Source organism: Cottoperca gobio, chromosome 22 (genome assembly GCF_900634415.1).
Source record: "Cottoperca gobio chromosome 22, fCotGob3.1, whole genome shotgun sequence".
Lineage (NCBI taxonomy): Eukaryota > Metazoa > Chordata > Actinopteri > Perciformes > Bovichtidae > Cottoperca > Cottoperca gobio.
In genome coordinates, this window is record NC_041376.1 from 17,031,817 (window position 1) to 17,047,067 (window position 15,251).

Here is a 15,251-nt window from a genome sequence, read left to right on the forward strand (position 1 = left end):
CAGTGTTTAAACCCTGTGACGGACTGATGCCTCAGCCATGGAGTTTCCCTGCCTCCCTTCCTAGAGCATGCTGGGATAGATCTCCCCGCAGCCCCTGTTACCATGTTAGGAATAAGCCAGTATGTAAAATGACTGAGTGAATCTGACTGTGGAGTGATATTAGAACCTCCATTTGTCTTCTTGTGAATGGCCTATCAGTAAACACCTGCTAATATCATCATATATCTGACTGTGATGGATTAAAGTCATTCCCCTGCGTTGGGAACAGTATGGCTGATTGGCCTCCCCGACGCAGACGAGCATATTGGCCAAAAATGACACTTTAACGAGCTCTTCCCGGGTGTTAAGTGCTGCACGCCGGCCCCTCGTCGCCAGCCGCCGCCTGGCTGACCCCAGGCCGTGCTTCCCCCTGCACAGGGCCTGCTCGCTTCATTGGCTGACGGATCAGACTGCCATGGAGACAGCTCATTAGTCGAATAATGAGAACCACACCAGCCACACGTTGTCTTGTTATATCATCTCTGTATCGACATAATTGTGGCTGGGGACAGAACATTGGGTTCTAGCGTGTGCATGAAATGGCCAATGATTAAGATAGAATAATGGCACTGTTCATCTCTCACTAACTGAAATCTCTGTTCACCAGAGGAAACCAGTTAACCAGCGCCGCTTCATGACAAATGTAAATGTCCCTCTGATTGCAACAATATGGCATAGCTTCATATGATTGCCCTCTCTTATTTATCATTTCACTGAGTTGCTTTCAGCTGCCACCAGCTCCAAGTTAATATATTTCACAGCATTTGTTTTGTTTTGACTCATAATCTTTGAACTTCGTGTCATATGATCACCGTAAATATTGATGTACAGACGGTCAGCTGTGATTTGAGGACATTTGTTGCCAGAGTAGGGGAACATCAGAGCTTTATGTACAAGTATAGTTCTGTTGGTTGTCTCTTCACTAGATATTTACTCAAAGTAAAGTTTTACTGTAGGGCTGGTCGGTATAGCCAAAATCTTCTATCCCCATATACAATAGGTCATTCATTTCTCGCTAACGGTATACAACTTGATATAGCATGTTTTCTGGTAATAGTAAATGGTCTATATGAGATAACCACATGGTAAAGCTATTTTTTTGTATACTCTTGTGTGAATGAAATACTTGACAAATTAAAAGTAATTTCTCATTTAATTAAGAACTTTAGAGCAAAATGAACATAACCGTTTCAAGTGAAATTATAGAGAAGCTCTACACTGACTATGTTTACATGCATGCACACAAATACATTGTATTATAGATTAGGCAATAGTTTGATTTAACGACACCGGGGTATTCCCATTAGCAGAGTTTTTGGGTGCAGACACGCAGGAGTTAAACAATAGAGATGAATGATTTAACTGCTGTTGGAAAACACTTCTCACAATTTACTTTAACCAGCATTCGGGTTCCAAGTGAACCTTTACAGATTATTCTCCCCCGTGATAATGTCCTGAGCTGTATGAACTATTGCATTCTGAGGTAATGAAGCTTAAATGTTGGAGAGCTTGTGACTGGAAGGTGTGCTAGTTGTAATCCAGTTTAATATGATTAAGATTTATGTAAAAACTGCAATCTTCAAATGGTATTCCCTCAAAATATTTCACATCAGATTTTCTGAGAAATTTCAGTTAGTATGCATTTGTTATTATCAATTTAGACGACGTAATTGTGTATCATAATTTCATTCTCATATGTTTCCATTAAAAAAACAATAAATGATCATATTGAATCAGCCCCAACTGTATATAGCTCTGAAATCTCAGCCTGCAGTAACAGAATGGCATAACAGCGGTCTTTGGGAAAGCATTTACAGATCACAACCTCAATTAATAATAAATAGTTGCACGGAGCATCATAGGGACATGTGCAAAATCTTGTGTATTTGGAAGAGAAAATCAACATCAACAACACAATAAGAAATGTTTAAGGAAAAAACATACTTTGAGAGAGAAGATTCATAAAGATGTGTGTTTTGTTTGAGGAATGTTGCCAAGTTGTTATCAATAAAAGAATCCTCCTAATTTATTCTGCTTAGTGTAATATGTGTATTTAGAGTATGTGCTCTGAATATCCTCCTGGTTTGCATATACAGGCCAGAAGGTCGCAGTTGACAGGTTGTCAGCTACTATATACTATATACATGTTGCTGAGTGTGCTGTGTACATGTGTGTAAAATCCACAATTTCCATTTCCATCGAGCCCATTCTGTTGTTGGTGTCTCTTTCCACTTGAGGGCGATGTTGCCCACATAATGGAGGCTCTGCAGTTCAAGGGGAACAGAGATTATGTGTGCACAAGAGGTATCCCTCCTCCCTACTTCTGTTTTTGCTTTACTAAACAACTTTTATGACTAGACATGGCTTTACAGCTAAGGTAGTTACTTATAAATATAAATGTAGACAAATACATACATAGGATGTATACATAGAATATTTTAAAAATAAAGTGTTTAATATTTTTTTTAAACTTGAATATTAACTTAGATTTCTTGTGTTTTTGTTCTCCTGTTTTGCACATATGTAGTGTAGTATGCAGATGTCCAATAACGACTATAGGTGAGCAGAATAACTTGAAATCCTTATTACCTTATTAATTTATATTGTTCCAGCTGTGACTGGGATAATTATAATTTATAGCACAGCAATTTACAAGATTATTTTCTGTTACTACATGATTATTATAGACACCAAAGCAGACATGATATTTAACAGTGCCAGAAAACATCCTGAACCAATTAGTATAAGGAAATATCCAAGCATCTAAATCTTATACAGTGGTGGAATTGAATTCAGACCCTTTACTATAATAAAAATACTCTTGTATTGTAGTCTTGCTCTCAGAGCACTCAAGTATTTACAGAAAATATAAACCGAAAGGTACCCATTAGCCTATTTAGGTAAAATGTCCTCTGTCAGTTACATTATTATATATTATAGATATACTGTAGGTATATGCTTATACGTATCTTAATATGCAAAGTACCTGTAGCTGTCAGAAAAAGATAGTGGTGTAAGAACTACAATATTATCTTTTTGGAATGTGCAAAATACCATAACATTAAAATACTTAGGTAAAGTACAACTACGTTAGAATGGTACTTAAGTACAGAAGCTACTAGAGTAAATGTTCAGAGTTACCTTCCACCACTAATTGTATAGTGTATACACAATAAACAAGTGTATACATTTTCAATTGCATAACAGGGGGGATTGAGCACTGGGAGAAAACATGCATGCATGCAGAATTGCAGCTAAATAAGGTATGATACAGTGTAGGCCTATAAAAGCAGTGCAAATGTTTGCTATTGTAATCCTTGTTTTTATTTATTTCATCACTAGTCTTTCTTGTTTTCTTTTTAATAATTTGTGTCTTTTTTGTAAATTGCGTATAGGGTTTCTTCTACAAGCACTCTGGGTTTTTTCATCCCACCTATGCATGTTCTTATGTTATTGTAATGTTTTTCTCTTGTTTAATTTAATAAATGCACACTAAAATAAAGAACTAAAGCTAACTGGCCCAGTCCTCACGTGAGTCTCAACATAATGACAGCTGTAGGCTTAATAAACAAAACAAAATTAAATGAGCGGTACTATTGTTTGGCTATAATAATATGAATTGAACGCCAATGTTTTTTTTCATTGAGACGGTATCATAACTTTCTTCCACCCCTATCTCCACAGCTGTGCGGAAGTGACACAGCAGGCGCGCGGCCCGTCACGTCACGCGAGAAAGCACAGAAGCCGAGCGAGAGGAAAAAACATCAACAACAAGAAGAAACCTGCAAATATACCGCCGTGATAGTCCGCAGACATGTCCAACACGTCGTTAGAAGCCCTAAAGGATTGCATGGACTCGTAAAGGTGAGCCCACTCCGCCGGTCACTCGCCTTTACCGTTCATTTAACAAGAGTCAGAGCAGGAGGGGGGAGTCGTCCACGCAAACATTGCCGCGTCATTAAAAATGCACATATAAATGTTGCACTATTAAATCAACGCCGTCCATTTGTATTCCGAATGACCCTGTGTTGTTGTTTAAATGACATGTTAGTGACGGGGCGTTTGAAAGACTTCAATTCGCACAGCTGATGTGTCTTGTGTTTTGGTTCAAGGTTTCATGGGCGGAAGAATGAGGAAGTAACGTTAGCCTTCTAATAAAGGCTGGAGGGGAGCTAGGAGGCAACTCAGTGGCATGCACAGCAAAATCAATAATCTGCCTAGTTATTCTATGTAAAAAAAGAAAAAGAAAGTTTGCATTACATCAGATTATATCAGTCTAACCTGCTTGGCAGCACGCAAGCTTAAGCAGCAAAGCAGTTAGTGTGTTTGGCTGCAGCAGGTCACATGTCGTTTGTCATAACGGTAGCATACCAGCTACCACATGTTAACTATTCATAAATATGTTCACGACACACTTTTAAACATTTTTAGGTTGTGTTATTTGTTGGGATTCATCAATCATTTAAAAAAACATTTGTGATCCAGTGTTAGTTGTAAAGTCACCTAGGTCTACAACTAACTAATATGTTCAATACCAATTCACTTCTCTATGAAGCATTTTTTGTCTATAAAATGTAAGCAAATAGTGAAAAAAATTGCAGAGCAAATCCCAATGGTAATCATTTGACATTCATAGAAGAAAGCCAAAAGATATTCACATTTGAGAAGCTTGAACTGGTGAATCTTTGCTGTAAAATAAATCATAATTAAGTGCAGTTAATTGATTATTGAACTTGTCACTTTATTTTCTGTCAAATGACTTATCAGTTAATAGACTAGTTGTTTCAGATCTACAGTCAGCTCATGCATATTGACTTGTTAATGTATATATGTTTGTTTATTATATTTTCAGTGACTTCATATGTTTGTGATTTATTTCTAGGCTATGAATACTTCTGAGCATGGAGAAGTTTCAGATGAAGAGATGCTTGAGAAAGGTAACTTCTGCAACCTGTATCTGTACCTGCAACAGTAGACATGCCCAATAACTGTTTTTTATGTATGTTTCAGTAAAGCATAGACAGACCCGTTTTTTCTAAAAATCTTGTCATCGAAAGTAAAAACGCATATTGCGACACTGGACTGATCACATGAAGTCCTGCTAATCTAAAGAGATATGTTTGTAATATCACTATTACATTTCATGTACATTTATAAATGTGAGCCAGAAAACGAATGCTTTAACAAAGAAAACGGTAATCTGATTATTTGCAGAACACAAGCATGTCCAGGATGTTAAGGAGGAATCGGAGGACTTCGCTATTTGCGAGTCCCCTGAAGGACTCAGAGGATCTCCTGGAGCCACCGAGGCTGGTAAACGGCCATCAGCAGAGATGGGCTCTTACACAAACCAGTCCACCAGCAGCAAGAGAGTCAGAGTCTCTGGCGAGGTAAGCTAACCTCACACCCTTTTATCTAACTAAAAACATTAGTATATAACACAGACAATGTGCATATCCTACCTGTTGTATATATATCAAGCTGTCATGTGTTTTGAATGTTATTTACTCTGTACAGATAAGGCGGCACTTGATGAATGAGAGCAGCAGACACGAGCCCCTTTGCCTCACCACAACTGGAGAGAGGAGGAATTACATCCAGCAGAAACCCAGAGTCTCCTACAGAAAGCCTCTCTTCAGCATCTCCCACAGGATCTCAGAGAAGAGGAACACACCAAGTCTGGAGCAGCAGGCCAGTCATGGCGCAGGGAATCAGCTCAACTACAGCAGCATCCTCCTCTCATCCAAGCAGCAAAGTTCAGAGGGAAATGGCCCATTGGAGACCCTCCCCACGATAGATGCTTTAGGACAAGCTTCGTCAACGGACTCTAGCCTTTATCCGCTGATTGAGAAAATGTTTCTCATTCTCAATACCCTCAATTCAAGCATGACACAACTGCATAGCAAAGTGGACGTCTTGACCCTTGAAGTCATGCGAATAAAGAAGCAGATCAAGCCAGCTGAGATGGTGACGGAGTTCCAGCCTCCTCCGGAATATCTGGTGACAAGTGACGAATTGAGTCAGCTGATGGAGCAGACATCCAGCGCTGGGGAGCTCGGGTGTCGGTTGCTGGTGCATCTCTTCCCAGAGCTGTTCAAAGCCAGGGAGTGCTCTCATGACTGCATGGCAAGCAAGAGAACACTGGAGTCTCTACATCTGCAGCTGATCCGTAACTATGTTGAGGTGTGCTACCCTGCGATAAAGAACAATGGCGTCTGGCAGGAAGAATGCCTCCTTCAGATTAATGACTTGTTTAATCGCTTCTGGGCACAGAGAGACATGGAGAGTGCTCGCCTGCTCAGGAAGCAGACAACCACAGGTGCTGGGATAAAGGCTGAGCATCCTCAAACCTATCATTTCATTAATGAGCAGGGACAGGAGGAGCACATCTCTTTAGATAACCAGCAAAGCAGCGAGGCTGTTTCAGACTTTGCTTTCAATACACAAGCCACAGAGGAGCTGGATGAGTTCTCCTCACCTGAGGACTTTGTTATTTTTCTTATGCACCGTCTCTTCCCTGAGGTTTTCGAAGAGGGGAAAATGCCAGAAGGCTCCAGCAGTTTTAGTAGTGCGGGGCAGCTGATTCTGGACTCTGACAAGATGGAAATAATAAGAAAGTATATGGAAGCTAATTTCCCCGATGTGCCTGAGGACAGTTGGCTTCAGGTGTGCATTCAGCACATGGAGGATGCACTCGAGGGTCCTCACAGTAATGGCAATGGGAGTGAACCTGACAATATCAACGATGAGGGCTATGACCTGGCCAGCCTTCCTGAAGATGTTTCTATTATTAGGGTTCCAGAGATGGGTGATTGTGAAAGGCCCAATCGCAAATTCAAAAAGTCGCTGCTTACACCAGTGGACTTTGACAATCTGGAGATTCCTCTTCCTGACTTTACCGTTCCCCAGGAGTACCTCTTGTCCAGGGAGCAGCTGAAGAACAATTATGAATGTAGCTTGTCCATTGGAAACTTTGCTTCTCGGCTGCTGGTGCTCATGTTCTCTGAGCTCTTCACCCACGAGAACACAAGGAAGCAGTACAACTGCAGTGGTTCTCTTGGTAAAAAACAGCTTGACCCCATCCGTGTAAACCTGATCCGTCACTATGTTCAGTTAGTCTACTCTCGGGCCGAGAACGATAGAGTGTGGATGTTGGAATTTGTGGGCAAGCTTGATGAGAGGTGCAGGAGACGTGACACGGAGCAGAGAAGATCCTACCTGCAGCAACGCAAAGTGTACGGTCAAGAGTCGGAGCAGGACTTTCTTTGCCAGCTGAACCAGCTCAATCAAGATAGCATGAGGGAGGACCCAGATGTTCCCTCTTTACCTCCTGAGAAAAGTAGCAAAGACTTTTGTAAAATTCCCCTGGACGAACTGAGTGTATCCAAGCCCAACTTTCCTGTACCTTCCATCTACCTGCTCTCGGACACTGAGGTACGGGAAATCGTCCAGCAGAGTCTCTCTGTTGGAAACTTTGCCGCCCGCCTGTTAGTGCGCCTCTTCCCTGAGCTCTTCACTCAGGAGAACCTGCGGCTGCAGTACAACCATTCAGGGGCCTGCAACAAGAAGCAGCTTGACCCTGTCCGCCTCCGATTGATTCGTCACTACGTGGAAGCAGTGTATCCTGTGGATAAGATGGAGGAGGTGTGGCATTATGAATGTGTGCCAAGCATCGACGAACGCTGCCGGCGCCCCAATCGCAAGAAGTGTGACATTCTTAAGAAGGCCAAGAGATCAAGCACTGTGTCCTAGTTACAGTACTTTTCCATTAGACAACACCTGTTGAAATAAATATAATTGCACAGTATATAAGCTGAAACCGCATTGTTGAACTATCTGAAACTGTCCTCTGTAGGATGAAGCCAAGTTGTTTTGAGTTTCTTCAGTACTATTCATAGTCATAGTTTACCTTTTGACTACAGCAGATGTTGTAGTTTATGTAGTTTTATTATTGTTGGATAAAGAGTTAAAACTGCTTCTATTTATAAGCCCAAACTGTCATAGCTTATCTAACATACTTTGTTGATAAATGTTGTAAGCTTAAACACAATAACAATGATAGTAGCTAATAGCATAGATCACCCTCTATGGATAGAAATTAATCACAACATTGTGATATATTTCCATTACTGATGTAGCATTGTGCCACCACGTTTTAATAACAATGTGCTTATGTTAAGCCTTCTTATAGAAGTTTTTATTATAAAAGACAATTTAACATGACAATGGATATTTTAACTATTTCTAATAAAATCACAATACAGATATAAAAATATGACATTTGATTGCAATCTCTTGCATAATGGCACTAAAGTGTTCCTGTGGATCTAACCTGGACCTGTTAGATACTGACACACGGAGGTGCTGAACCCTGAACACTCCCCATCAGGCTCTAAACTACGCAACATAAATATTTCTTCTGCAGGTACTTACCATTATACATGTTTGCCTTTTAATACAAAAAAAAATATGCGATGAGGATTAAAGGAAAATGAATTTGGAGCCAACGATACTCATGAAAACTCCTGAACTTGCAAGAAAATGTCATGTGCTCCATCTGCAAACTCATTAGGACATGATCTCAAAATGTCAAAGTGCACCTTTATTGGAGGAGTCTCACAGTATAGTGGGAAAGGTAAACACTCAACCGTCTCTGAAACAGCAGCTTAATGTCTACAACCACTGAGAACTTATTACCTTAACTTATATTGCTTAAAGACCTCATCTTTGGGAAGCTCTAAACATTTCCAGCGCCGTAGAGTCACATTGTACTTTTGTTGGATAATGGAATCCCCCATAATCCCCACGATAACGATTCTAATAAGAGTAACAGTGTTTGATATTGTGTTCTCCGACACTACCAGGTCCAAGGTGTCTCCAAGTATCACCTAAATAAAGAATAAAAAGGAAAGAAATGAGAAATGACATAAAATACACAAGTGGAAATTAGGGTAGGAATATGTAACATCAACATCACTCACAGAACTTTTCTTCATGGCTTGTTTTCCATTCAACCTTAAGTTGTTACCTACGGAGTTCACAATCTTTCTGTTATAAGACAAAAGACAGTTAGTATTTACTCATGTTCGAAAAGGGGTTTTAATCCATTTGTGCCCGCAACTGAAATTTTGAATTTGATTTGGTGGAAGTGTTCTCTGGGCTCGCCCCAAACACAAATCTGAAGACATTGTTAAAATCTGAAAAGTTTTCTAATCAAACTATATTTAGTCTTTGGGCACATGGGACAACTGTATTTGTAAAATATAATGAAATATATATATTTAAAAGAACAGTAGTCCCATGTGCCCAAAACTAAATATAGTATGAACTCAGAAACAGAAAGGAGCACAATCAAGTATTTGGTGTCTATGAACTCATAACAAGTTCAATATCAAAGATAATAAGATGCAGTGTAAAAAAACTGTTTATACTTTGTCCAGAGTATGTCCATACCAGATTTTTAGACCAATCGGAATAAATGTTATAGCATTTTTCCTTCTCATACTGAATATAGTCTTGGGCACAGATGGGTTTAAAGAGCCTGCTGTTCACAAGTTACATCTGAACATATTCATGCAATAGAAAGAACGACATTCAAAGCTGTGAGAGAAGCCAACAGTCCGTCACTCACTGGCGTGATATGCCCATGCCATGTCTCATGACGGCCTCAAAGCTAAAGTTCGGCAAATATTTCTTCACTTCATCATAGCCCTCTGGTATTTTCTCATCCACCTCATCTTCATAATCACTGTCCTCCTGGTCTTTCTTATCCTGGTCTTCCTCTTCATCTTCCTGCTCGTCCTCCTTTACTGACCTAGCAGCACTTTTCTTCTTGTTGCTTCCAAACCTCAGAGGATGGACGGACCAACCCCTGACAGTGTCTCTGCCACAGAGAGCGGGCCTGCTGTGACGGCCAAGTGCGGGGAAAGCCGAGCAGCCCCACAGCTGGCGTGTGTGGATGGTCCTGGGACACCATTCAGCCTGTCTCAGTCCATATCCAGCAGCGAGCAAGTGACGGGGGTTCAATCCTTCCGAGCTGCCTCATGGCAAGTGCCTGCACCACCAAACTATGCATGTTGGCCCTCCACCCAGCCACTAAGAAAAACAACATGGACGGTTAGGAAGCATTATGCTAAATAACCAATCTCGTTGACACATGGTATCAACATTCGTTAACAGACTGCATTCATTAAAATAAAAACATATGCATTCAGTGTCAAGAGTTAAGACTTGAGATTAACTGACTGAGCTATTGCCATCAGGGGTGTACGTGTTAAATCACCTCTTAAACTCATTTATCAAGTGCTGTTTATCAGAATCAGAAATCCTTTATTAGTCCCACAACAGGATAATTTACGTTGTTACAGCAAAAGAACAAGAAAGTAAAGTGGTGAGTACACAATAGTTAAATAGAATAAAATAGAGTAACAGTAGTATAAGTACACAGTCGTTGTAAAAGTGGTAATTGCAGAAGTTATAAAAAGTGCACATGGCATTGACACACAGTGGTGGAATAGTGTGTTCTTGGTGTGGTGGTCTACCAGGGGCCGTGCTGATTGTACAGTCTGACCACTGCAGGGAGAAAGGACCTACGGTATCTCTCCGTGAGACACCGTGGGTGAAGCAGCCTGTCGCTGAAGAAGCTGCACAGTGCGGACAAAGTGTCCTGGAGGGGAGGGACATGTTGTCCAATAGAGAGGACAGCTTGGCCGTCATTCTCCTGTCTCCCACCACCTCCACAGTGTCCAGAGGGCTCCCCAGGACAGAGCTGGCCTTCTTCACCAGTCTGTTCAGTGTCTTCCTGTCAGCAGCCGAGATGCTGCTGCCCCAGCAGACCACTCCATAAAAACTGATGCCACCACAGAGTCAAAGAAGGTCTTAAGGAGCCTGCACTCCAAAAGACCTGAGTCTCCTCAACAGATAAAGCTGCTCTGTCCCTTCTTAAACAGAGCAGCAGAGTTATCTGACCAGTTTGTTGTTCAGGTGAACGCCCAGGTACTTGTAAGGTCAAGAATAAAATGTCAAGATCAATATTTTTGACTTGCTTTCCAATGACGTCCTGAATCAGTCTATAAGTTCAACTAGATGAATGTGAAGTACTTTCTTTTTGATTGCTAAAGCACCTTTGTGTCACGTAAGACTATTTGCATTATAAAGCTGCAGCAACAAAATCCATATTTACCTTCAAAGTAAAAGCCTCATTTTATTACTAGCCCCGGGTTGTGTCGCTCATGTAATAATAGATGTTACATTTAGGACTGTTGCATTAATTATTCTGTGAAACAAAAATAGCACAAACTCGGCTTAACTGTTTGTGTTAAACTATGTTAATGTTGCGTTTGTTGACTTTCTGAAAGAGATTTTTTTCCTGCCAACTTTACACCCACCGAAAACAAACATTTATGGAAGATAGCGCTATCCAAGTTAAGGAAATATTGTAGTTTATCCTTTAATATTAGCTGCTGTTGGTGAACCTTTAAGCAAAGGTTGCCTGACATGAATAAGCTTGACATCTTTCAGGGTGAAGTTGAAACCTAGCTAAAGTTAGCTTTTTCTTCAGTGAGCTCGTGCACTCATGTATATCAGTCCATGTGCAACACACCACGAGCTTGCTAACCCATACACAGTATATCCGGTTTTACTTTGCTGCTAAATGTCAAATATGAAGCTGCTAACACGTAATAAGTATTTGGTAGTCCACTCACCGATGGAATAAGCTTTCACAGCGTCTACATTACTTTGTCGGCACTTCCGACTGGGTTCAGGTTTAGCAGCCGATGTAAATGTGCTGCCTCCTGCCGCACTGGAGGAGAAAGACCTGACCGAGCTGTTCAGGGAACACCAAACCACTTTGGGATTTTTCAAGTTTTATGCAAAACAGCATATCACCAGGATATTATTTTTACACTTTCTAACTCCACTATTAATTGTATGTCCATTTTAAAGGACAGAACAACCCCACAGCCTTTTCTTTGTCTATCTCTTTATGACTTAGCCTACTATCAATCAGTCAACCAATCAAACGTTATTTATAAAGTCATTTTCATACACAAAAAAGTTAATACAGTGCTTCACAAAAAAGAAACCTTGCCAAGCATCTCAGCATAAACCAGGACAAAGTTATCCAGTGTTTCCTTACATAAAAACAAAGATTCTGCGGTATTAAAATTCATGGGTTAACCTTAAAATAAATGTAATGTAATGTTTAAATCTCATCTCTAAAGTGGGCTGTAAATTCTTCACATTTGGAATTGGTAGGTAAAAAAAATACTTTGAGATTTTGTGAGAACATGGTTAATTAAATGATCTATGGTTGAGAAAAGGATTTTTGTATCATTGTGGTAGTGAGTTATGAGTTGATGGCCTGATTAAACATGCTAACCTGTTCACGGAAAATCTGATAGTTAATTGTTCATTTATTCTTTCTCCAGTTTCTCTTTTGTTTTTTTTATTTCTTTTCCAGGGGGACGTCGGGTTAGAGGAAATCTTTTTCAATTTTAATGGTGCCACTGTCTCAACGGTTGTTCTTAATTTACTCTTAAAACTATCTACAATAAAATCACAAGAGGAGGGTAAAATGTCGGCAGGAATTCCATATAAAAGATCAATAAAATTAGCAGCCACTTCAATGGTAATAGTGTTTCCTCAGGAATGTCCTGTTGTATAAAAACATTTAAAATACAGAAAACACAAGAATGATCTGAGATGCGTCTGTCCACAACTGATGAAATATGAAATATTAGCAGAAAGGCCAGATGTTATTACTAGGTCTTAGCATGCGGCTTTTGTAAAAAGAGCAACATGGTTACTATTTTTACTATAGCAACAATGTTACCTGCTTTCATAATTTTGTGGTGGATCCTACACAATCTCCACTTAACATACAATAGTCATTGAGCCAGCGATAAATATCCAGGAAATCAAAGTGAAGGTAAGTGAGGTGAATGTAAAGACGCACTGTCCACCTTTCTCTTTAATTATTTTAATACAGTGTAATAATTAGTTGTTCTAGAAAGACTAGAATTTATTTTATTGTTAAAGGTAGTCTCTCTTTTACTGGAGGAGTTATTCAGTTCATTGTTTTGAAAGTGTGTGAAACTGTCATTTTCAAATATATATAATAAATAATAAATAAAAACATAATGAATTGAAAGAGATTGTAACAAATAAGAACCGTTTGAGAAGGAGTCCAAAATATGTTATGTTCAATATAAAATGTTGATGTATCAATATAATCAGAAGAGTGTCTGTTGGGAGGTAAAGTGGACGGACTGAATCTGCAGTAACACAACGCCTGATAACATTAGTATTCCTTTCTGTGAAAGGATCAATCTTAATTGGAAAGTAGGGAAATCTATTTTTATTTGAATTACTGGCTGAACAAGGAGCCTCAGCCCTGAAGAGGCTTTACAGAGATAATGGCTTAGCTGGACCATGGACACTTATAAGACTATATAAATAAGAGACATTAAGGTGTTTTAACTGTTTAAGATATAAAGCCAGCACAATATATAGAAACCTTAAACATTTCAAGTTATCCAGGTCAAGAAAGATTGAAAGATAGATCTCATAAGCAAGTACATTATATTTATATAATAAAGTCTGTAACCGCTGGCGTTATACTTTGTATTTGGACTTTTTCTTTAAATTTTTCTTCTTCTTTCATTATCAAAATGTTTTTTAAAAATAATTAAAATAAATATTAAACCAATAAGTGAAACAAAAATTAAATATATAAGTAACCGATATTTTAAAAATGTTTTATCTGCCATGTTCATTAAACATTTAAAAGTTCTAGTACAACTCCCCAGAAAGCTAAATTAAGACAGTATACATTCAGCATTTTCCGCAGCAGACATTTTGACTAGTCATTCTAGGAAAAGCAGGCGTTACTAATTACATTAACGATAGCTCTGTTCTATTTATGTGTCCCACTGTGTGACTGACCAGCATGCACGACCAGAACTACCATTCATTAATTGTATTATTTAGGACACCAATGGTTTCCCACTGTGACATGTCAAAACCTTTTGGTCAAAAATGTGAGGATCCAAGCCAGCAACATTTTTAAATATATATGAGTTTGCCCCAAACATTTATTACAACTTTTATTATTCCAGCATCAATGTAAGAACAAGATGCATAGAAGTCAGTATATAAAGTTTGTATTATATCCACGTGTAAACATAAGTGCATTTGCATCCTTGCATATCTGCCTGTAAACTCTACTCAAAAGAGTCAGGGTAGATCTAATGTCAACATCCAAAGTCTCTTTAGGAACATGTGTGCTGTGCTCCACCGCTATCTGAGCACATTCAATATACAGTTAACAGTGAAATCACCGTCACAGATATAAAATGGAGCATTCTTCCTTTACTATAGACACATAATGGACATATACTACAATATATCATATGCTGGTGGTTTACATTCAGGTATGTTTTATGGTTACTAACAAATTGTCTTAGCAGAAGGAAATCATGCAAATATGAGCACAGATTTGTGATGATATTTTTAAAGGTGTAATAATGGTAGTGATTGATCTGACCTGTTGAAATGTATTGTGGTATCAATGTAAACCTGTCCTCGTCTGTTCTGACCAGAAGATTTATGTGATGACATGTATATGTCTGTACCACAGTTGCCGGCATGTTTTGAACTGGCAGTAGGCCGTATTAAAAATAATTTGATTTAACAATTAATTATTAGTTTGTTAAGGTGAAGGCTCATATGACGAGACAGTGTAAGTGCTCCAACAATCTTCTAGTTTCTGGGTCAGTGAAGACAAATCAGGTGTCAAATGTTAAAGCAAAATTCCAACCTAAAACTATGGGCAGAAATATGTGTCGCTAGAAACTGAATTTGAATAATGGCATTAAAAAACTGAATTTTAATAATTTATCTTTGAATTTGGATTACTCAACGTGAATGATTGCATTCAAAATATATTTATTAAAATATTAAATTCAGTTTTAAGTTTATTGGAATTTGGTTTCAAACTCATAAATTCAATTTTAAATCATGCTTTTCAGATTGAGTTCTTCAATGCAATTATTCAAGTTAAACAATACACATTCAAATGATGCAATTCCAATTCAGTGACAATGCTGGCACATCAGTCGTCCAGTGTTACACCCTGACATTCGATTGCAATCCTTTGCATAATGGCACTAAAGTGTTCCTGTGGATCTAACCTGGACCTGTTAGATACT

General features: G+C 39.0%; 2 protein-coding genes across 2 annotated transcripts; one reads left to right on the plus strand and one right to left on the minus strand.

Moving 5' to 3' along the window:
- Positions 1 to 3,705: 3,705 nt before the first annotated feature.
- On the plus strand, positions 3,706 to 8,519 carry bend3 (BEN domain containing 3). The gene is made up of 4 exons (XM_029460946.1): positions 3,706 to 3,903; positions 4,922 to 4,976; positions 5,254 to 5,429; positions 5,557 to 8,519. The coding sequence occupies exons 2-4, from the start codon at positions 4,925 to 4,927 to the stop codon at positions 7,789 to 7,791; spliced, it is 2,463 nt and encodes an 820-aa protein (XP_029316806.1). The 5' UTR covers positions 3,706 to 3,903; positions 4,922 to 4,924; the 3' UTR covers positions 7,792 to 8,519.
- A 107-nt stretch (positions 8,520 to 8,626) lies between these two features.
- On the minus strand, positions 8,627 to 10,123 carry LOC115027555 (uncharacterized protein C6orf203-like). Its single transcript, XM_029460947.1, is given in 4 exon segments — positions 8,627 to 8,927; positions 9,021 to 9,087; positions 9,671 to 10,065; positions 10,067 to 10,123. Coding segments are annotated over 4 exon segments (705 nt in total). The 5' UTR covers positions 10,115 to 10,123; the 3' UTR covers positions 8,627 to 8,732.
- Positions 10,124 to 15,251: the final 5,128 nt, after the last annotated feature.

What these genes read in the sequence shown, in the direction of transcription:
- bend3 (XM_029460946.1), top strand. Translation starts at nt 4,925, where the DNA reads ATGAATACTTCTGAGCATGGAGAAGTTTCAGATGAAGAGATGCTTGAG. An exon ending in TGAAGAGATGCTTGAGAAAG is followed by an intron (nt 4,977 to 5,253) that starts GTAACTTCTGCA and finishes GATTATTTGCAG; the next exon opens with AACACAAGCATGTCCAGGAT. An exon ending in GAGTCAGAGTCTCTGGCGAG is followed by an intron (nt 5,430 to 5,556) that starts GTAAGCTAACCT and finishes TACTCTGTACAG; the next exon opens with ATAAGGCGGCACTTGATGAA.